General features: G+C 36.2%; 2 protein-coding genes and 1 long non-coding RNA gene across 10 annotated transcripts in view; 1 reads left to right on the forward strand and 2 right to left on the reverse strand.

Annotated features, from left to right (window-relative positions):
• Positions 1 to 16,045, reverse strand: part of zmp:0000000760 (collagen alpha-1(IX) chain) — a 35,567-nt gene extending 19,522 nt beyond the window's left edge. Inside the window, exons 1-6 of the mRNA XM_062059602.1 lie at positions 16,036 to 16,045; positions 12,296 to 12,419; positions 5,914 to 6,307; positions 5,764 to 5,841; positions 3,491 to 3,586; positions 3,344 to 3,397 (exon numbers count right to left, since the gene is read on the reverse strand). Of these exons, the coding sequence (XP_061915586.1) occupies positions 3,344 to 3,397; positions 3,491 to 3,586; positions 5,764 to 5,841; positions 5,914 to 6,307; positions 12,296 to 12,419; positions 16,036 to 16,045 (756 nt within the window). The remainder of the gene's footprint in view (positions 1 to 3,343; positions 3,398 to 3,490; positions 3,587 to 5,763; positions 5,842 to 5,913; positions 6,308 to 12,295; positions 12,420 to 16,035) is intronic.
• Positions 1 to 24,002, forward strand: part of LOC133657233 (uncharacterized) — a 972,718-nt gene that overhangs the window by 500,337 nt on the left and 448,379 nt on the right. The gene's annotated exons all lie outside the window — the stretch shown is intronic.
• Positions 19,419 to 24,002, reverse strand: part of dst (dystonin) — a 235,001-nt gene continuing 230,417 nt past the window's right edge. For all 8 annotated transcript variants that reach the window (XM_062058283.1, XM_062058282.1, XM_062058281.1 and 5 more), the window contains 2 exons: positions 23,263 to 23,389; positions 19,419 to 20,299 (listed from right to left, as the gene is read on the reverse strand). In XM_062058283.1, coding sequence (XP_061914267.1) covers positions 20,043 to 20,299; positions 23,263 to 23,389 — 384 coding nt within the window. In that variant the 3' untranslated portion in view covers positions 19,419 to 20,042. The remainder of the gene's footprint in view (positions 20,300 to 23,262; positions 23,390 to 24,002) is intronic.

A 24,002-nucleotide genomic window follows, 5' to 3' on the forward strand; every position in this document is an offset into this window, starting at 1 on the left:
CGGGATGATATTTGATTAGTATTAGAACCTGCGAGCCACAGCTGCCTGCTGCTGTTTTGCCCGCACCAATACTCCATCAGTGTTGACGCTAGGAATTAATGGGGTCCCAAGGACCCCATTAAGTCATAAAAATGGGGTCTTACAGTAAATTTTTGGGGTCCCACTTTTTTGTAACCGTTTTGAAAACAAATGATAAATGCATGCATTATCCTGTTATATCTCACATTCTATATTGTCTTTTAGAAAAAGGTTGTCATAAACGTTACTTAATATATTTTAAAAAAATAATACAAAAGAAAACAAATGTTTATGCATATGTAAATGTATTTAGTTATAAACATTCATTCACTTTCTTCTTTTCTTCATGGATCTAAACTTTACTCCTGCCTGTATTTTTTTCTATATTTTAATTGTATTATTTTCAGGATGTGTTCTATTTTGGGCCAAAGTAAGACAAAGAAAACAATCTGAAGTTGTCTTTAGTTTTTAGTTTTAATGCCATGATTTTAATAGTCTGGCCCTCGTGTGCACAGATTTTCCTCCATGTGGCCCCTGAGCTAAAATGAGTTTGACACCCTCGATCTAAGCTAATAAAAATCACCTCTATTGTGGCCAATAAACTGAATTTCTTACTATCTTGAGGATATTATTAAGAGGACCAGGATAAACATGTTTCCCGCTCAGAGCAAGCCAGGAGCAGGCATGCTAATAGCTAAGCTAGCTTGAAACAACAGAAAAAAATAAGTGCTTGTTTAAGTTTAAGACTGTAGATGGAAACATGTTACAGCAGACAATAAGCAGCTATTAAGAGGAAATTAACAAGTAGATCAGGAGTCGAGAGAGAGGATATTATAACAACTGTTGGTGTGTCCGCATAGTCACAGTCAGTAGACGACACATAAGAGGAAGGCGGATTGATCCATAAATTGGTGGTGTCGATTCTAAGGATAGAATCAGTATGCGATCGATATTAAAGTGATTTTGTCGATATTTTTATTTTCGTAAACATTTATTTTTGTTGTTTTTGTTAATGTTTACAAACTCAGATAATAATTCCTTTGATACGGGATGACTTTGAGGGTAAAAACCAAAGGATTTAAATGAGTAGCAAATAGTAGTTTTTGCACTTGTTTAGTTATTGTGTACTATTGACTTTGTTTTGCTCAAGCAATTATATGTAATAAAAAGAGAATAAGAAACTAGTTTGAATATCGTGTTGATATCGTTTAACTGTCACACACCATAAGCAAATAAGAAATGTACAGTTAAAACACCTGATCGGTATCGGTATTGGTATATGTCGATCTCACTTATGGATGATCGGTATCGAAATCGGCAGCATAAAAACCTCATCGGAACATCCCTATTAGTGCCTAGTTAAGACAACAAGGGGAATCCTGTAGAAATACCGGTCACTCTCATATGCAAGTGACCTGGAGGGTTGCAATTATCACACAGAAACCCGTTCAAAAAAAGCAGAGTTTTTGAGTTTGTCTCAAAAATATATTTTTTAAAGTGCTCATATTATTATCAGGTTTGTGTTATGTTCATGTCAGTAAGAACAACGCCAAACGGCGCTAAAATCAGAGCAGAATAGTGGGCAACAAAAGAGTCATGTCAGACAGTCTGGGTGAAGATCGTTGAGATCGTTTTAATGTTTAATTAGGGGTGCCGTTCTGATTCTGGGACAATTTATTGGTCATGTAGCTGAAGGTTTCCCAAATGTTTCAGCTTAAAACCCAAATACCAAAACCTAAACAAACTGAAATACTAGTATAGTGAATTAACTACTGGTAAATAACACAGAAAACTTGAATTTACCACAACAAACATGAATCATTGCTCTCCAAAAGTCAACACCCCGATAAATAGCGACCCACAACCCACTCTGAGTTACAACCCACAGTTTGGACGAGCCCAGTCTCATCAAAAGGGTTAACATGAAATTATTGGCCACTACCAACAACTGGTACAGCCATTGTTTTTTTTTTAGGATTTCTGTTATGTCAAATATCCCGAAGTGAGTCCAAAAAATTATTCTTGTCACTCACACAACTAAGTTATTGGCATATCCAAACAGAAGTAGACACGAGAGTAGACCTATTAGATGTTGGAGCAGACCTGGGCAAATTAAGGCCTTTAAGCTTTTCAATCTGACCCGCCGAACATTCCCAAATCATTTTTTTAGATCTTTAAGATGGAAACTGTAGCTGCCACTGTGGCGTGCAGTGATGTTTTCAAACGACCGTAAGTTTTGAACTATTTAAAGTATTCCAATGGTTGGAATCTCCGCTTTTGCATTATATTTTACTTACTCTGGTAATCTAAGTCACAGATTTTTACAAGAAAATTCTAAAGTTTAGTGATATATCAGATATATCAGATTGTAGGTGAGTTTGTTTTTTTAACCTTCGCGTTCATATTTCACTATTTGTTGCATTTTTGTTGCGTTTCGCTTGATTGTAAAATATGTCGATCGAGAGGGGGTGTGTCGTTCATGTGTTGTCAATATTCAACGTTTTATCGTTCATAGTTATTATTGTAAATCCCACATTCTTTATTTTCATGTACATTCTGGGTGTCTCATTCAGTAAAAAAATGTAAAATCCCATTCCGTTTTTTAAGGCATTCTGTCATAACGTTTGTAGCTTTCAATCAGACATTATTGTGAGTTTTTGTATTAGTGTTCCTAAAAATCAGATATACCGGCCCCCAGACACATTTTTTTCTCTAAATGTGCCCCCCGCCCGAGTCAAAATAATTGCCCAGGCCTGTGTTGGAGGGACTATGGCTCATAGCAGGTCTGGTTAGACCTTGGTGTCCCTATGGTGGAACGAGAGGAGTTGGTTGAACTCATGGAAATTTGGGCATAACCTGCTGCCCCACGTGACCCAGATAAGTAATAGTTGGATGGATGTCAGAATATAGTATTCTTGTGTCAAAACCCAACATATAGCCTGTCCACTGTGTTTTTGCCCAACATCTTGCTAAGAGTTCGCTACATTTGGCTCAGTTGTCTTCCAGTAGACAATGACTCATGTTTCCTGATGAATAAACCTGATATCCAGGTTTCCATTCACAAAGAACATATCGTCAACTCAATGTTGGTCCGTTTTGATCTCGACTTCCTCTAGAATCGACTACAGGGCTGACACTCGTGTTTTATCTACCGTCCATTTACTATTCCTCCGTGCTTCTGGTTCCAGGTGTGTTTCCACTCGACTGTCGTCACTGCTGTGATTTTTTTCCACAGCTTCACTGTCATCTTAAGACTTGACTTTTATGCTGACGTACGTCCACCAGTCACTTTGACTCTTGATTATGCTGCACTGACTTCACTTACCCAGTTTCCTTGTCTTCCTCGATCCCCGAGCTCTCCGGGAAGGCCTATGTGACCCTGGACGAGAGATAAAAACATGCTTCAACATCTCATTGCCCTTGTATTCATTCCGTTTTTGATTGTTTTTTTTCATTACCAGTGTGTACTCACCATTGGCCCTGGACGTCCTTGGATACCTGGCTGTCCGTGCATGCATTTGCAAGACGCTCTACCGGCTGTCAGGCCGATCTCCGCGTAACCTCCACACTGAGACACATGAAACAACACCTTAGAGCAGACTTGGGCACAATACGGCCCGCGGACGTTCTACACAATTTTTTTAGATCTTTAACATCAAAACTGTAGCCGCCTTAATGATGTGCAGTGATGTTTTTAAATGACCGTGAGTCTTGAACTATAGAAAGTATTTCAGTGGTTGACGTCTGCGCTTTTGGGTGTTGTACGAGTTATTACGGTAATCCACGTCACAGCAGCTCAGACGAGGAACAAAGCAGAGTGGGCGGGGTTTGTTTTCAGCGCAGCCAGCCCGAAAATGCATGTGTCAGAAACAGATGTGGAAGCAGATTTTTACAACAAAGTTCTGCATAAAAGTGATAATATATCATATTATGGGTGTTTATTACCCTTTGCATTCATATGTTGCTGTTTGTTACATTTTTCTTGTGTTTAGCTTGATTGTAAAAGATGTCTATCAAGGAGCTGGTCTGAGAAGTAAAAAGAGGACCGATGTTCATATGTTGTTAATATTCAGTATTTTATTGTTCATACTAGGGTTGTACGTTATACCGATATTAGTATAATATCGCGATACTAATGAATCATATTCGGTACTATACCGCCTCTGAAAACTCCCGGTCGGCGGTGAATCCACACATAACATCCACTGTAATGATACCAAGTACAGTAGCGTATCTAGTTGATACTACTATGATTATGTCGATATTTTTTGGCATCACAACATCTTCTTTTGTTTTTTTCAAGTGTATATTATGTTTATAAACTCAGGAAATATGTCCCTGGACACATGAGGACTTTGAATATGACCAATGTATGATCCTGTAACTACTTGGTATCAGATTGATACCCAAATTTGTGGTATCATCCAAAACTAATGTAAAGTATCAAACAACAGAAGAATAAGTGATTATTACATTTTAACAGAAGTGTAGATAGAACATGTTAAAAGAGAAAGTAAGCAGATATTAACAAGTAGATTAATAATTCCTTTTTTACCGCTTGTCCTTAAAATTTTGACAAAATATTAGAATGGAAAATGACATGATATGTTACTGCATATGTCAGCAGCTAAATTAGGAGCCTTTGTTTTTTTACTTACTACTAAAACACAAGTTGTCTTGTATGTTCACTATTTTATTTAAGGACAATCTTGCAATAAAAAACATATTTAATGTACAGTAAGATTTTTTGTTAAAATAAATCCAATAATGCAATTTTTTGTGGTCCCCTTTATTTAGAAAAGTAGTGAAAAGTATCAAAATACTTTTGGTACCGGTACCAAAATATTGATATCGGGACAACACTAGTTCATAGTTAATATTGTAAATCCCACTTTCTTTATTTTAATGTACATTTTGGGTGTCCCATTCAGTAAAAAAACGTAAAAGTCCATTCCGGGTTTTTTGAGGTGGTCTGTCATAACTTTTTTTAGAATTCTATCGGACATTGTGACTTTTGGTATTAGTGTTCCTGAAAAAGAGGGACCCAAACACACATACTGTACAGCAGATTTTTACATTAAATATGTACCGTATTTTTCGGAGTATAAATCGCACCGGAGTATAAGTCGCACCTGCCGAAAATGCATAATAAAGAAGGAAAAAACATATATAAGTCGCACTGGAGTATAAGTCGCATTTTTGGGGGAAATTTATTTGATAAAAGCCAACACCAAGAATAGACATTTGAAAGGCAATTTAAAATAAATAAAGAATAGTGAACAACAGGCTGAATAAGTGTACGTTATATGACGCATAAATAACCAACTGAGAACGTGCCTGGTATGTTAACGTAACATATTATGGTAAGAGTCATTCAAATAACTATAACATATAGAACATGCTATACGTTTACCAAACAATCTGTCACTCCTAATCGCTAAATCCCATGAAATCGTATACGTCTAGTCTCTTACGTGAATGAGCTAAATAATATTATTTGATATTTTACGGTAATGTGTTAATAATTTCACACATAAGTCACTCCTGAGTATAAGTCGCACCCCCGGCCAAACTATGAAAAAAACTGCGACTTATAGTCCGAAAAATACGGTACATATCATTTATACACACATACACATTGGCCCCCCAGACACATTTTCTTCTCTCAACGTGGCCCCCAAGTCAAAATAAATAGAGGAAAGACTGACAAACAAGGCATAGAGCGAAGGCTCTGTGAGGACTTACCACGTTGGACAGTTCGCAACAGCCTTCGGAGTAGGCCTTCTCTGGGTCACATGACACATCCATCTGCTGGAGGTCCACCTGGGATGAGAAATGTGACATACAGGCTAAAATCAAGCATTCAGGACGGGATTATTCAAAGGAGAGACATACTGAGACCGAGCGATCCCGTGCAGCTCGCTTGACGATGGAGGTGTATCCACTACGAATGACCGGCATGGGCTCATCAATGGACTCCACGCTGACCTCCTCGCAATCTATGAGCAGCTTCACCTGGCTGCCCTTCACGCTCAGTGCCAACTTGTGCCACTCGCCGTCAAACAGCTTCCCCACGCCGCGGAAGGTTCTCAGCATCTGGCTCCCGCCGGGACTGATGTAGAAGAAGTCCAGCGAGGACGTATCCCCCTGGAAACGTAGGCCCACTTGCTCCCGACCGTCCGGGTCACTGACTTGCCACAGGTTCCAAGAGTTCTTGATCGCGTCTTTGGTCAACTTGAAAGTTGCGATGACGGAATAGTCGGAGGGAAGGCCATCAGGGTAGACGTCACTGCGGTTTGGGAGTCATCACAACATAATGAAAAGCCAGCTTCCATCAGATGCAATTAAGGAGAGACAGAACTCAAGATCGTTAACTTTTGATTGATGACTTTGTGGAATCACGTCTGTGTGACAGCTTCAAACACTCATCATTCTTTCTTTCTCTTATGTGGTCTATCAGTTGACGCTACTGTCATAAAACTCGAGCTTCTTAAGGCCCACAGAGTTGACCACATGTGGTTACAACCAGATTTTTAGCACGGCATTCCAAAATGTCAACGTTCACTCTGTACTTTGGAAAGATGAACCAAAACGATTGGGGGAGATTCCATCCTGGTCCACCATCAGTCTTACGGTAGCAGTTACAGAAACAGTATACAAATGTATACACCAGGGGTGTCCAAACTTTTTGATTTAGGGGCCGCATTGGGCTAAAAAAATCTGGTCGAATGCATGTAAAGTAACTACATTTAAAAAAAAATAAACAAACAAACAAAAATATATATATATTGAATTTACATATTAGGTCGGGAAAAAACACAAGAGGCTATATCATCTCTACAAGCCTGTTTCGCAGGTTTCCCTGCTCGTCAGGGGATTTTATTCAATTTTTTAAATCCCCTGACGAGATCTGTTTTGCAGGCTTGTAGGGATTATTAGATTATCAAGCACACCTGTGAAGTGAAAACCATTTCAGGAGACTACCTCTTGAAGCTCATCGAGAGAATGCCAAGAGTGTGCAAAAAAAAGTAATCAGAAAAAAGGGTGGCAATTTTGAAGAAACTAGAATATAAAACATGTTTTCAGTAATTATACCTTTTTTTGTTAAGTACATAACTCCACATGTGAACATTCACAGTTTTGATGCCTTCAGTGACAATCTACAATGTAAATAGTCATGAAAATAAAGAAAACGCATTGAATGAGAAGGTGTGTCCAAACTTTTGGCCTGTACTGTATATATATATACTGTACATACAGCCTATACACATTTGTGTACATATTATATCAATATAATGGCTACTTAATTAATAATTAATATAATTGCATATAAAGAATATGTGAAAGTTTGACTTGTACCTTGTTTACTTCCATGACAACCTCCTTAAAGTTTTGAAATTAATCACAAATAACAAGCAGCTGAAATGTGCCAAACAAGGATAAGTGCGGCGAGTGTTTTGCATTTTTCCCATCATGCTTTGTACTGGATTTAAATGGGGGTCATTTTGAATTTTTTATGGCGCATGGACATTTTTTATAACGTCCACAAGGTTCAGTGAGCAAGTTGTGTTATGTGCGACCATGGCTGTTGACACTTTGTGTGGGTTGGATTTTTTTTTTTTTTTGCACAATGACTAGGAAAGGTTGTTTGTATTGGATCATAAAAGTTAATTCAGAGCAAAGTTACTCACCATGTCCACTAGATAGCAACATATTAGCAGCCTCAAGTTTGTTTGACTATTAAAATGAATGCAATTTCCCCTATGTGTAAGAGATTCCTTATTAAAAACATGACGTCACAGGCCACATTGGAGACGCCGGCAACCGCATTTGGCCCATGGGCCGTAGTCTGAGCACCCCTGACATACACAATCCAAACCCAACATTGAGATATAATGATCCAATCGGAGTCCATTGCTGCCCTTTGAGGTACAACCTAATTGAAACTAGGGCTGCAACTAACGATTAATTTGATAATCGATTACTATGTCGATTATTATTTCGATTAATAATCGGATAAAAGAGACAAACTACATTTCTATCCTATCCAGTATTTTATTGAAAAAAAACAGCATACTGGCACCATACTTTTTTTGATTATTGTTTCTCAGCCGTTTGTAAATGTTGCAGTTTATAAATAAAGGTTTATTAAAAAAAAAAAAAAAAAAAAGTTTTATCCATCCATCCATCCATCTTCTTCCGCTTATCCGAGGTCGGGTCGCGGGGGCAGCAGCTTAAGCAGGGAAGCCCAGACTTCCCTCTCCCCAGCCACTTCGTCCAGCTCCTCCCGGGGGATCCCGAGGCGTTCCCAGGCCAGCCGGGAGACATAGTCTTCCCAACGTGTCCTGGGTCTTCCCCGTGGCCTCCTACCGGTCGGACGTACCCTAAACACCTCCCGAGGGAGGCGTTCGGGTGGCATCCTGACCAGATGCCCGAACCACCTCATCTGGCTCCTCTCGATGTGGAGGAGCAGCGGCTTTACTTTGAGCTCCCCCCGGATGGCAGAGCTTCTCACCCTATCTCTAAGGGAGAGCCCCGCCACCCGGCGAAGGAAACTCATTTCGGCCGCTTGTACCCGTGATCTTGTCCTTTCGGTCATAACCCAAAGCTCATGACCATAGGTGAGGATGGGAACGTAGATCGACCGGTAAATTGAGAGCTTTGCCTTCCGGCTCAGCTCCTTCTTCACCACAACGGATCGATACAATACAAAATGTTTTAATTAAAAAAAATAAAAAAAATTTAAAAAAAAAACTCTGTGCATGCGCATAGCATAGATCCAACGAATCGATGACTAAATTAAACGGCAACTATTTTAATAATCGATTTTAATCGATTTAATCGATTAGTTGTTGAAGCCCTAATTGAAACCCTAATGTCCGTTCATCTATCCGAGGGGTCGGCAACCCAAAATGTTGAAAGAGCCATATTGGACCGAAAATACAAAAAAATAATCTGTCTGGAGCCGCAAAAAATAAAAAGTCTTGTATAAGTTTGAAGACAACACATTATATAAGTGTCTATATTAGCTATATTAGCCTACTATCAAAATGACTATGTGTCGCAGGCTGACGCAAATCTTTGTTGACAGAAATGTTGAAATGTAATATGTATTCTACACATTTTTACAACATTCAAAATCATTAATAAAATGGAGGCTTCTCAGAGAGTGTGATGACTCCTGGAAATTACTGGCTTTTAATGGCCAAAGGTGAATTATATTTATATAGCGCTTTTTCCCTAGTGACTCAAAGCGCTTTACATAGTGAAACCCAATATCTAAGTTACATTTAAACCAGTGTGGGTGGCACTGGGAGCAGGTGGGTAAAGTGTCTTGCCTAAGGACACAACGGCAGTGACTAGGATGGCGGAAGTGGGGATCGAACCTGGAACCCTCAAGTTGCTGGCACGGCCACGCTACCAACCAACGGTACACTAACAACTAGCAGAAATGCAGTCAATATTACATACAGAAAATGCGTCATGAGACATTCAAATATAAATCAAATTAAGAGGACTTAAAGGAAATTAAATGAGCTCAAATGTACCTACAAGTGAGGCATAATGATGCAATATATACATACAGATAGCCTAAATAGCATGTTAGCATCGTTTAGCTTGGAGTCATGCAGTGACCAAATATGCCTGATTAGCCCTCCACATAAGTCAAAAATATCAACAAAGCTCACCTTTGTGTCTTCACGCACAGCATAAAAAGTTTGGTGGACAAAATGAGACAAAAAAGGAGTGGCATAAAACATGTCTTAGAAAGTCGGAGAAAGTTGTAAATGTAAACAAACTACGGTGAGTTCAAGGACCGCCAAAATTAGCAGGATAAAACGGCGCTTGCCAAATAGTTTCTAATCACTGAAGCATGTTTAATATAAACAGCATGATTTCTAACAATTAGGGAGGTTTGTGTCATGTTTGCCCTCCTACAGGCAGCATATTAAAACAAAAAATATATTTTTTCCTCATCTTTTTCCATTGTAGTACATTTTTTGAAAACGCTCCAGAGAGCAACAAAGCCGGCGCTAAAGAGCCGCGGGTTGCCAACCCCCAATCTATCCGCTAATCTGGATCTGGATCACATTGGGTGAGGTGTTCCCAGGCCAGCTGTGAAACATCATCTTCAAGGGATAAACCCTTCAGTGGAACCAACCTATGCGATCTAGAGGTTGTCGTCTTACATTCAAGTCAGTATGATACAATATGTCACAATTTATTGGCCGTGAGCGTCAACGTACGCTGCCATTGACTGACATCCAGTCTGCCTTTCACCCACAGTTAGCATGACAGGTAGCAAAGAAATTGGACGGATGTCATCAATTGCAAATATTTAAAGGGGACCTATGATGATTTTAACCTCCTAAGGCCCAAGCTGTTTGTTTGCATGCTTTTTTTTATTTCTCTTTGCTATTTGGGCTTTTTGGGGCCTAATTAGAATAAAAACTAAGACTCATCTTTTAATATGATGTACTTAGTCCATAAGTAACAAACGTGTACTTCATGTTTAGTGACATGCTTATTCTTATTTTTACTTTTTTTTTTTCCAAATTCCATTGTATGTTATACTCTTCTGACACCACCAGATGGCAGTATAAGTGTCCACATAAGCGGCCATAAGACCCCAATTCAGAAGTGTACACAATTTTGGAAATAAGAGCTAAAAGATGCTGTCCACGCGTGTGGCCAACTAAGCCTTTAGAGGTATCTACGAAACACATCCTTGTTGGGTAAAATTAGATAATATGTATTCTGTACGCTTTTGTGTAAATCTTAGCCAGATTGCAAAACCCCGCCGGCAGAAGCATACTAAACTGTGCGCAAGCTCACGCTAAAATGCATGAACCTCATGATTTGACACTTTAGCATTGTTTAACACCAGTATCCAACATTGTAACCACACCTATAAATCAGAATAGATTAAACTCATAATAGGTCCCCTCTAACTTGATGATTTGTGTATATCATAATGCTACTGAGAGGGATTTGTGGAGGGGTCACACCAGCGATTCCTAAATATGTAAATTATCACCAGGGAAAACAACATGTATTGAATTTTCATGTATGTTAAAACCCAAGAGAACAGGAAAACGTGTGACGTTTTGATGCATGCTTCGAATGGGAAAATGCAGCGCCTTCTGGTGGACAAATTAAGAATGAAAAGCTGGTATTCAAATCGATAGCTTACCGCAAATAATTGTTAGTTTAGGTTCAGAAAAATGTGTGACCAAAAAACATTTCATTTTTAATGCAACATTTTAGTTTTTTTTGTGTATGCTGAACAGAAATTACATTTTATTGTTTTTATTTGTTTTAAAAAGAAATGACAATTATGAAAAATGTAATGGAACAAAATGTTTCTTAAGGAGAAAACACAATTAAATGTGTTTAAAAAAGAAAAAAAAAAGAAATTACAATTATGAAAAATTTAATGGAACAAAATGTTTCCTAAGGATAAAACAATTAGATATGTTTGAAAAAAAAAAGAAAAAATTAATTACAATTATGAAAAATGTAATGGAACAAAATGTTTCTTAAGGAGGAAACACAATTAAATGTGTTTTTAAAAATAAAAAAAATTATGAAAAATTAAATGGAACAAAATGTTTCTTAAGGAGGGAACACAATTAAATGTGTTTAAAAAAGAAAAAAAAAAGAAATTACAATTATGAAAAATTTAATGGAACAAAATGTTTCCTACGGATAAAACAATTAGATATGTTTGAAAAAAAAAAGAAAAAATTAATTACAATTATGAAAAATGTAATGGAACAAAATGTTTCTTAAGGAGGAAACACAATTAAATGTGTTTTTAAAAATAAAAAAAATTATGAAAAATTAAATGGAACAAAATGTTTCTTAAGGAGGGAACACAATTAAATGTGTTTAAAAAAGAAAAAAAAAGAAATAACGATTATGAAAATTTTTATGAAACAAAATGTTTCTTAAGGAGGAAACAAATGTGTTTAAAAAAAGAAACAAAAAAGAAATTACAATTATGAAAAATTGAATGGAACAAAATGTTTCTTAAGGGGGAAACAATTAAATGTGTTTAAAAAAAATTACAATTATGAAAAATGTAATGGAACAAAATGTTTCTTAAAGGGGAAACACAATTAAATGTGTATAAAAAATAAATAAAAAAATGAAAATTACGAAAAATGTAATGGAACAAAATGTTTCTTAAGGAGGAAACACAATTACCGTAAATGTGTTCACGCCCCACATCGATGTATTTTTTTTTTTTACCGGAACAAATCAAGCATTGTACCTCATGGTCTTCTGCAGGTGGATGGCAGGGTTGACACGGTAAGCCACCGCCTCCGGTTCCGAACCTTCAACTCTTTTCACTCCTCTCGACTCGGATACACGAAACTCCTCCAGGAGATCAAAATCTCACAAATACAAACAAGCTTAGTTTGAGGATAGCACAGAAATACTAAACATCAATTAGAAGTTGTACTTTTGTAGTTCATATTTGGTAGTTTATGAGCACTGTTTGACCTCTTAACCCACAGGTGTCAAATTCAAGGCAACCACTTTATTTTTTTGGGCCCTCGAAAGCCTGGAAATAATATGTACCAATAAAGTACTGTAACTTTTCTTACTAAATGTATTCTGTCTTTCTATTTTGGGAGAGAAAAAAATATATATATACTCAATGTAATCGCAAATTATGTTAACGTAAATATTGTCTAATTATGCAAAAATATATTATCAAACATTCAAACCATTTTTTGAGTAGAAATAAATACTAATAATAATGATTTCAAAGCAAGTTATCCATCAAATTGTGCAATGTAAAAGTAGCAATAGATTTCATGGCAAAATTGTGAAATTTACTGTGGTTTTCACAGCATTTTTCTCTAAATGAAAAAAAAAACAGTACTTTTTTACTGTAATAAACTGTGGTGCCATTTTGGCATTTACAGTAATACACCAAAAAATCTACAGTTGTTTATGTGCGGTAAAAAATAAAAATAAAAATAAAAAACTGGCGGCTCAGGTGCCAAAATTTTACTGTAAAATTGCATTTTTTTTTTTATTTACAGAAAAAAAAATTGTAAATTTTACAGTAAAATTTCAGAGCTGCCTCAGTTTTTTTTTTACCATAAAAACAGCACTACTGTTATTCCATTTACAGTAATATACACTACATTTGGAGGGGAAATTATTGCAACTTACCATTTTTTTTTACATTTTAGTTTAAAAAAAATCTACTAATGAAATGCATCAAAAAAATGGTGTAATAATAGTATTCATTGTTAAAAGTGGCCCTCTGGGGCCAAACATAACTGCGATGTGGCCCTCAGTGAAAACCACTTTGACACCTCTGTCTTAACCTATCAGTATAAAGCCTCAAATATGGACGCCATCATGGTGGTCTATTAAAAGACAAATAGTGACACCCTTTGGCTAATTTGTAGTAGTGAAAGACCCGAATTGGTATTTAAAAAGAGTCGATGCTGTGTTACTATTATATAGCTCATATTGTATATGATATGATACTTTATATATAGCTCATAAATGTGTATTAGCGTGAGCAGTTACATATTGTTATTTTTTTTCATTGACAAACTTACTTGGTAACGTTTGCGCGTGTGCGCATCCTAAGATGACAAAAAGGGCCACAACCACCAGCATGTCCCCTGTGGCTGGCATTTTTTTCAGATTCCGTAAAAGTCAGGGTCTATAAGTGCCTGCGTAGTGGCAAAAACAACAATAAATGAATAGAAACAAGACATTACATAGAGATAAAGAGTGAAAGCGTCCATCAAAACTTTGCATTATTATCTTTATTAGCATTATTATCGTGGTGGCTTGTGCAGCCCTTTGAGACACTTGTGATTTAGGGCTGTATAAATAAACATTGATTGATTGATTGATTGATTGATTGATTGATTGATTGGATTGATTGATTGATTGATTGATTGATTGATTGATTGATTGATTTTAAAATGCATTAAAAATACATTTAAAATAGTACATTTTTGCAATAACACCTTTGTTAATACCATACCATACCAACTTTATTTATAAAGCCCTTTAAAAACAACCACAGTTGAAGAACAAAGGGCTGTACACCACAAAGAAATAGAGGCAAAGGACAGACTAAAAAATAACATTTTAAAACAGAAGTAAAATACACATTGAAAAAGCAAATACAAATTACCCTAAGACAGTGGTTCTTAACCTGGGTTCGATCGAACCCTAGGGGTTCGGTGAGTCGGGCTCAGGGGTTCGGCGGAGGTCAAGACACACCCGACTCATCGTTTAAAGAAAAACGTCTCCCTATCGGCGTATTACGGATGCGGCAACAGCTGACTGATTTGCAGGTGTGTAATTTGTTGTGAGTTTATGCACTGTGTTGGTTTTGTTCTTTGAACAAGGGGATGTTCATGCACGGTTCATTTTGTGCACCAGTAAAAAAAACATGGTAACACTTTAGTATGGGGAACATATTCACCATTAATTAGTTGCTTATTAACATGCAAATTAGTAACATATTGGCTCTTAACTAGTCATTATTTAGTACTTATTAATGCCTTATTCGGCATGGCCTTAGTATAACCCTTACCCTCTAACCCTGGCCCGAACCCTCTAACACTAACCCTAACCAAATAACTCTAAATTAAGTCTTTGTTACTTAGAATATGTTCCCCTAGTGTCCAAAAAACTCTAAATTAAGTCTTTGTTAATTAGAATATGTTCCCCATACTAAAGTGTTACCAAAAACATATAACTTTGTCTTGAATTTGAAAAAAAACAACATTTTATTTTTCACCAAAGAAGTGTTCAGTGAATGCGCATATGAAACTGGTGGGGCTCTGTACCTCCAACAAGGTTAAGAACCACTGCCCCAAGAACAATTTATTAGATAAAAAGCAGTTAAAAAGTTAAAAACAGTTAAAAAAGTTAAAAGTTAAAAACAGTTTAAAGTCTCATGCTGGGTTGATAATAATGATACCTTATTAATGAGTTAATAACTAGGTTATGAAGGTGTAATAATGCCTTTTAGAATGTCATACTAAAAGAGTTACAACCTAATATTGGCACATTTTGACTGTTTATGAATATTTACAAAGCATTTATAAGTAAGGAAGTAAGTAAGTACATTTTCACAGATCAAATGACAAAGCGCTGCACTAAACATAGGTGAAGTAAAACAACATTTAAATTAAAACAACAGGGGCAACATGATAAAAAGGATACAAAGTGGATTCAAAATGATAGTTAAAAGGTGCATTAACTAAAAGCTTGACTAAAAAGAAAAAAGTGTCAACACGGTCAAGATTCCGCAGGGACTGGTGCAAATTGTCCCTGAGTCTGGGAGCTATAGCCTGGAATTTTAAAATGACTTTTTGGGATCTTTAGAAGACCCTGGCCTGAAGACCGGAGGCTGCAACCTGAAGAGTAGTCATATAACCTCATTATTAATCATTATCAGGGTACCTCCATCGACTGAGGCTTCGAATTTTAGAGGAGCGTAAACAAGAAGCCTTCATGAGTAATAAATATTGTCACAACTTACATATTCCTTAAAAGGAGACCTTTTCTGGGTGCGGATGGATCTTTTCCAGTTCAGGCTGTGAGGTGATGTCCCGACTCTAACGTGCCATCCCGGGCCACACTTTGAAGTCAACAGACAGGAGGACCATTGAAAGTGGAAGCTGTGGGGTCCAGTCCAGCGAGACCCCTTGTCCTCCGCTCCACCTGTGGTGCCGACGGGCTCCTCCATCGCTCATAGGCCAGTGAGGTGAGGTCAGCGAGGTCCATAAGCAGGACCCTGCAGCTGGTGCAACTGTAGCTTTGGCATACCTCTAATCAGTGTACACCTCTTTAAGAAGATATGTCTGCATGTTACTTTTGAAAATAGAAATATAATATATAGTGGCTTTATGTGATGAGTTGAGTGGGGCCAGTGTGTCAGCGTCCACTCCGGCTCTGTGGGAGACACATGCAGTATGTAACAGCTAAACACAAGATGCTCTGCAAACATTCCAACCTCACCTTCCACCATCATGACCGTCCAGCACAGACGCACACTAGATTATAGAGAAATAAACTCTCTAAGGGAAAAAAAAGATGCTCAAATTGTTAATATTGAAGTAAAAAAGGAAAAAAAATGAATGAGTGAATACTCGAGAAAAGGTTGAGGGTCACATAGCAGTTAATATACATATATACATGTGTATAAATATATGTTAGGTCAAAAACACAGAGGCTATATCATCCCTACAAGCCTGTTTCGCAGGTTTCTCTGCTCTTCAGGGGATTTTATAAATAATACAATAATAAATCAAAAATAAATGATAAAATCTCTTGAAGAGCAGAGAAACCTGCGAAACAGGCTTGTGGGGATGAAATAGCCTCTGTGTTTTTTCCTGACATAACATATATTCCGCTCTACCCCGGTATTGAGCACTGTATAATGGATAAACCACAGAAACCTCAACTATATATATATATATATATATATATATATATATATATATATATATATATATATATATATATATATATATATATATATATATATATATATATATATATATATATATATATATATGTGTATGTGTGGGAAAAAATCACAAGACTATTTCATCTCTACAGGCCTGTTTCATGAGGGTTTCCTCAATCATCAGGAGATTTAAAAAATCTCCTGATGATTGAGGAAACCCTCATGAAACAGGCCTGTAGAGATGAAATAGTCTTGTGATTTTTTCCCACACATACATATTACGCTCTACCACGGTATCGAGCACTATTTTTTTTGGATAATCCAATTAAGACATATATATATATATATATATATATCCATCCATCCATTTTCTACCGCTTGTCCCTTTTGGGGTCGCGGGGGGTGCTGGAGCCTACCTCAGCTGCATTCGGGCGGAAGGCGGGGTACACCCTGGACAAGTCGCCACCTCATCGCAGGGCCATATATATATATATATATATATATACTGTATATATATATATATATATATATATATATATATATATATATATATATATATATACTGTATATATATATATATATATATATATATATATATATATATATATATATATATATATATATATATATATATATATATATATATATATATACTGTATATATATATATATATATATATATATATATATATATATATATATATATATATATATATATATATATATATATATATATATATATATATATATATAATGTCAAATGACAATTGTTTCAATCATGATTAATCACAGGTCTCACTTGCATGATTAAAACTTGCTTAAAGAAAAGACCCCGATAGTTGTGAACAAATGCGATATTATTTCAACGTTTTACTCGAATGCATGTCACTAATTTTTGTACCGACGTATGCATTCATCTGATCGCTGACCGTATAGCGGCTCAGGTATAAGCTTGTACGGTCAAAATATATTTTATGATTAATCTAAGTGTGTTTATGATTAATTCAATAATATTTTGTGGTTAATTGCATGAGTTGAATTGTTAATTTTGAGGCTGAGTATAATATATATATATATATATATATATATATATATATATATATATATATATATATATATATATATATATACTGTATGTGTATTCATATATGTATGTATATATGTGTATATAAATGTATATATATATATATATATATATATATATATATATATATATATATATAAATAAATAAATGTGTATATATATATATATATATATAAATAAATAAATGTATATATATATATATATATATATATATATATATATATATATATATATATATATATATATATATATATATATATATATATATATGTTTACGATCCCCTGAAGAGCAGGGAAACCTGCGAAACAGGCTTGTAGGGATGAAATAGCCTGTGTTTTTTCCTGACCTAACGTATATTCTGCTCTACCCTGGTATTGAGCACTGTATAACGGATAAACCACAGAAACCTTGACTATATATATATATATATATATATATATATATATATATATATATATATATATATATATATATATATATATATATATATATATATATATATATATATATATATATATATATATTATATAGTACAGTATATACCGGTATATATAGTATATGAACATTACCTCGTGATTATCATATTATTCCAATTTATTTATTTACTATTTACTTTTTATTAACTTTGGAGTATATTGTGAGAAAAGGTAAGGTTTGCTTCTTCCTGCTCCTTTTGAACACGTTTAAAAGTGAAACTGGAAATTGTGATGCATCATGTTGTATTGTATGCATGTTCGAACTTAAACCGTAACCACGACCATAACCAATTGCATATGCATTTCATTATTATTATTACCTAATTATTATTTTTAGCAGATATTTAGGTATTTGTTTTCGATAAACAATAAGTGTTGCATAATCGGATAATATTAAGGTTTCGATGACACATTTTCTGTCAAACTTGAACAAATACATTTAGTAAGAAAGTATTTCATGGGCCTGATTAAAAAGGATGTGGCCCCCCAGGCCTCAACTCTGACCCCTGTGTTCTGGAAAATTACAAAAATAAAAATACTAACATTGCAATAAAGAAAATGTCAATTTCATACTTGTTTTTATGAGTTAATCCAATTTGTGTACATGTTAATTAGTTATTAATTCCGTACACTTAATTTATTAATAAACACATCGTTATTGTTATATCAATATATTTATTTATTTATTTTTGTTATTGTATTTAAAAATAAAGCTTCTTCTTTGTTTTAATGAATACTTGGGCCTACAACGCTACTTTATTTTATTGTAAGTCATCATGGTGGCACTCGGAGAGCCACAGATCTCTGTCAGCACTTCTTCCACAAGTTTTCAAACTGTGAGGGCGGAAGCTGCACTGATAAAGTTAGAAGCTCATAAAAAAAGGAACTTTTTTTTTTACACAAAAAATAACAATAGTAAAAAACAAAAAAGTTTTGAAGTTAATAACAAATTACCAAATCGAACAAAAAAAATGAGCTTCAATGTCTCGTTTTTTCAGTTAAGGTATACCTTGCAGTAATTAAGTGTTTTTTACTTAAAGAACATAAATACAAATAGTGTAAAAAATATTAATTATTCAAATGAAATACACTGAAAAATATAAAATACATTTCTTGAATAAAAAAAAAAAACTTAAAGCAAAAAAATATCTCATTTAAATCCTGGAAAATGTATACATATTCATGATAATAATAAAAAATTATAATAATAAAAATTTTAATAATAAAAAAATGCCTAAATAAGCCACGCAAATACAGAAAAGTGCAAGTGAGTGCTGTACTATCACTGACTAAATCTTACATAAGCATAAACTGACCTGAAGAGAAGAGTCGCAGTAAAATGAAAATAAGCACTTAATGGTCTGGTCCAAGTCAGTTTGTGGTAGCTTTGTGCAAGCAGCTTTATTACAAAGTAATGTTGGAGTAACAGCTGAAATGAAGCGATGTGCCTACGAGAGTGTCGACAAGAAGGTTCTTGACTCACACGCTGCTGGGAAGTAAGTCGGTGGTCTGCAAACGGGACTTTGTGACTGCAAAGTTTGTTGCTACATGGAAGTAATAATGTTGTTGTTATGAAAGGTATCTGCAGTGCTTACCCTACTAATATTGCATTGCCCTTTAAAGTATATCATTAGCACTTAGAAATAAATATTTGCAGCGTCCCACACACACACACACGCACGTACGCACACGCGCGCACACACACACACACACACTCACACACACACACACAGTGGCGTGATGCGACACCAAAGTTCAGCGCACATAATTGACACAAAATTACATTCAGTAACTTTTTCCAAACATTCCTTGAGCGTTTCAAGGAGTCCATCAGGCTTGATAAAATAAAAAATACCATTTTCACAAAAAATACATTAAAACAAATACATTCCATCCACGCACGTCATGAAATCATACTGGAATATTTTACAAGTCTACAACAATTTAAATAACACGTCTGCAGCTCCAGTGTTTGTGGCGCCTTCCTTCCTGACGACTATCGCTTGGCTGCTTTGGCCAGTTTGCTCGTGGGGGTGCTTCTCTTCTGAGGCGTGGGGATCTTGGACGGCTTGGCGCCGCGTTGGCGTGACCCGGAGCGCGGCGTGGTCCGCGTGCCGTCGCCGACGGTCTCCGAGGCGTCCGAGCACACCGACTGGATGTCGGAGATGTCGAAGTCGGAGGCGTCGCTGCCTCTGCGGCTGCTCCCTCGGCTTCCTGCTTTACTTCCTGGTCTGCTGGAGCTTCTCCTCGATTCTGCAGAAGGTTCATTAGTTTAGAAAAGTCAGTGTACAGCTTTGAATGAACACATGTGGAGTTATGTACTTAACAAAAAAAAGGTGAAATAACTGAAAACATGTTTTATATTCTAGTTTCTTCAAAATAGCCACCCTTTGCTCCGATTACTTTTTTTTGCACACTCTTGGCATTCTCTCGATGAGCTTCAAGAGGGAGTCACCTGAAATGGTGTGCTTGAATATTTGACTTTATATGTCAAAAATTCATGTTATATGTTATAAAAAAAGGTTTTTTAAATCATTCAATGATCTTGAAATGTATCAGTAATTATCAGTACAACTATCAGTATCATACTGACCCTTGTTATTGGATCGATACCCACATTTGTAGTATCGCTCTGATGTAAAGTATCCAAACAACAGAAGAATAAGTGCTTATTACATTTTATCATAAGTGTGTATAGGACCAGATATTAACTGTAAATGAGCAAATAAATTAATAATAGCTTTGACAAAATAATCAAATGAAGCAATATGTTCCCACATACACTATATTGCCAAAAGTATTTGGCCACCCATCCAAATGATGAGAATCAGGCGCCTTAATCACTTGGACCGGTGTATGAAATCAAGCACTTAAGCATGGAGACTGTTTCTACAAACATTTGTGAAAGAATGGGCCGCTCTCAGTGATTTCCAGCGTGGAACTGTCATACGATGCCACCTGTGCAACAAATCCAGTCGTGAAATGTCCTCGCTCCTAAATATTCCAAAGTCAACTTTATTATAAGAAAAGTGAAGAGTTTGGGAACAACAGCAAGTCAGCCACCAAGTGGTAGGCCACGTAAACTGACAGAGAGGGGTCAGTGGATGCTGAAGCGCATAGTGCAAAGACTTTCTGCACAGTCAGTTGCTACAGAGCTCCAAAATGCATGTGACTTTCCAATAAGCCCACGTACAGTACGCAGAGAGCATACTGATGAATCACACTTTTCCATCTGGCAATCTGATGGACCAGTCTGGGTTGCCAGGAGAACGCTACATTTCGGACTGCATTGTGCAGAGTGTGAAATTTGGTGGAGGAGGAATTATGGTGTGGGGTTGTTATTCAGGAGTTGGGCTTGGCCCCTTAGTTCCAGTGAAAGGAACTTTGAATGCTCCAGGATACCAAAACATTTTGGACAATTCCATGGGATGGCACTTCAAGTTCATATGTGACTAAAGGCAGGTGGCCAAATACTTTTGGCAATATAGTGTAAGTCAGCAGCCAAATTTTGACCCTTTGTAACCTGGTTGTAAATAGTTCTATTATCAGTTACATACCAGATAATACATTGTGATGTAATAAAATAAATAATGGATTACATTTTATATAGCGCTTTTCTATTATTAGATACTCAAAGCGCTCACAGAGAAGTGGGAACCCATCATTCATTCACACCTGGTGGTGGTAAGCTACATTTGTAGCCACAGCTGCCCTGGGGTAGACTGACGGAAGCGAGGCTGCCAGTTTGCGCCTACCACCGACCACCACCTATCATTCATTCACCAGTGTGAGCTGCACCGGGGGCAAGGGTGAAGTGTCCTGCCCAAAGACACAATGGCAGCGATTTGGATGTCAAGAGGCAGGGAGTGAACCTGCAACCCTCAGGTTTCTGGCACGACCACTCTACCCACTACGCCAGGGGTCACCAACCTTTTTGAAAGCAAGAGCTACTTCTTGGGTAGTGATTAATGCGAAGGGCTACCAGTTTGATACACACTTTAATAAATTGCCAGAAATAGCCAATTTGCTCAATTTACCTTTAACTCTATGTTATTATTAATAATTAATGATATTTACACTTAAATTGAACGGTTAAAAAGAGGAGAAAACACGAAAAAAATGACAATTAAATTTTGAAACATAGTTTATATTCAATTTCGACTCTTTAAAATTCAAAATTCAACCGAAAAAAAGAAGAGAAAAACTAGCTAATTCGAATCTTTTTGAAAAAATTTAAAAAATAATTTATGGAACATCATTAGTAATTTTTCCTGATTAAGATTAATTTTAGAAATTGGATGACATGTTTTAAATAGGTTAAAATCCAATCTGCACTTTGTTAGAATATATAACAAATTGGACCAAGCTATATTTCTAACAAAGACAAATCATTATTTCTTCTAGATTTTCCAGAACAAAAAACAATCTGATTCTACAGATTTTCTAGATTTGCCAGAATAATTTTTTTGCATTTTAATCATGATAAGTTTGAAGAAATATTTCACAAATATTCTTCGTCGAAAAAACAGAAGCTAAAATGAAGAATTAAATTAAAATGTATTTATTATTCTTTACAATAAAAAAAAAAAAATATTTACTTCAACATTGATTTAAATTGTCAGGAAATAAGAGGAAGGAATTTAAAAGGTAAAAAGGTATATGTGTTTAAAAATCCTAAAATCATTTTTAAGGTTGTATTTTTTCTCTAAAATTGTCTTTCTGAAAGTTATAAGAAGCAAAGTAAAAAAAAAAAAAGAATTTATTTAAACAAGTGAAGACCAAGTCTTAAAATATTTTCTTGGATTTTCAAAGTCTATTTGAGTTTTGTCTCTCTTAGAATTAAAAATGTCGAGCACAGCGAGACCAGCTTGCTAGTAAATAAATACAATTTAAAAAATAGAGGCAGCTCACTGGTAAGTGCTGCTATTTGAGCTATTTTTAGAACAGGCCAGCGGGCTACTCATCTGGTCCTTACGGGCTACCTGGTGCCCGCGGGCACCACGTTGGTGACCCCTGCACTACGCCATACCGCCCCAGTACATCGTTATAGCTGGAAGTTGTAATCTATATCGTGATCAAGATTTTAGGCCACATCACCCATCAATATGTGAGGGTTGTACTTACTTTTGTGAGATACTCCATGGTCATGAGAGACGTTACATTAAAATACTATTTTGCAAAAAGCATAGAACAACAGAAGCTTTCCCGCCACTCACCACCGAGCATCTGTGCTCGAGCTTTGAGCACGGCGGCGTTGATTAACGTTCCCTCCTCGCTCGACTGGAAGCCTTTTCCCGACAGGTAGCCAGGAAGACGCAGCTTGCTGCCTTGGACCGGCGTCGCCTGCCAAAGACACGAGCACGCGTTGACAGTTAGCGACAGTGTTGTTATGACGCTTATATCGTTAAGGAGAGCCGGAGCCTATCCCAGCTGGGTACACCCTGGCCAGTCGGCCTCAGGGCTCATAAAGACAAACATTCACACCGTCGCTGAAGAACTGAACCATGCTGGCTGCACACAAGTCAAAATCTGTTAGGAAAAGAGCGGGAAGTATTACGAGAAAGCAGCAAGCGTGTTAACATAGGAGGTGTAGAAAGGCTGTTAGGATGCAAACAACACATTAGTAGTCTAGAATACATTACAGACCCACCTGGAATCTCTATGTTTAGAGTTTACTAGAAAATATTTATCGTATTGTTTATGACAGCAGGTGGATTCCAGGTGGGTCTAAAGCAGGGGTGTCCAAACCTTTTGACTGGGGGGCCGCATTGGGCTTAAACAATTTGGCCGAGGGCCGAAAGCCGACTGCATGCAAAGTAACAAGATTATATATACACTACCGTTCAAAAGTTTGGGGTCACATTGAAAGGTCCTTATTTTTTAAGGAAAAGTACTGTGCTTTTCAATGAAGATAACTTTAAACTAGTCTTAACTTGAAAGAAATACACTCTATACA

This window comes from Entelurus aequoreus, linkage group LG09 (assembly GCF_033978785.1).
Source record: "Entelurus aequoreus isolate RoL-2023_Sb linkage group LG09, RoL_Eaeq_v1.1, whole genome shotgun sequence".
Taxonomy (NCBI): Eukaryota; Metazoa; Chordata; class Actinopteri; order Syngnathiformes; family Syngnathidae; genus Entelurus; species Entelurus aequoreus.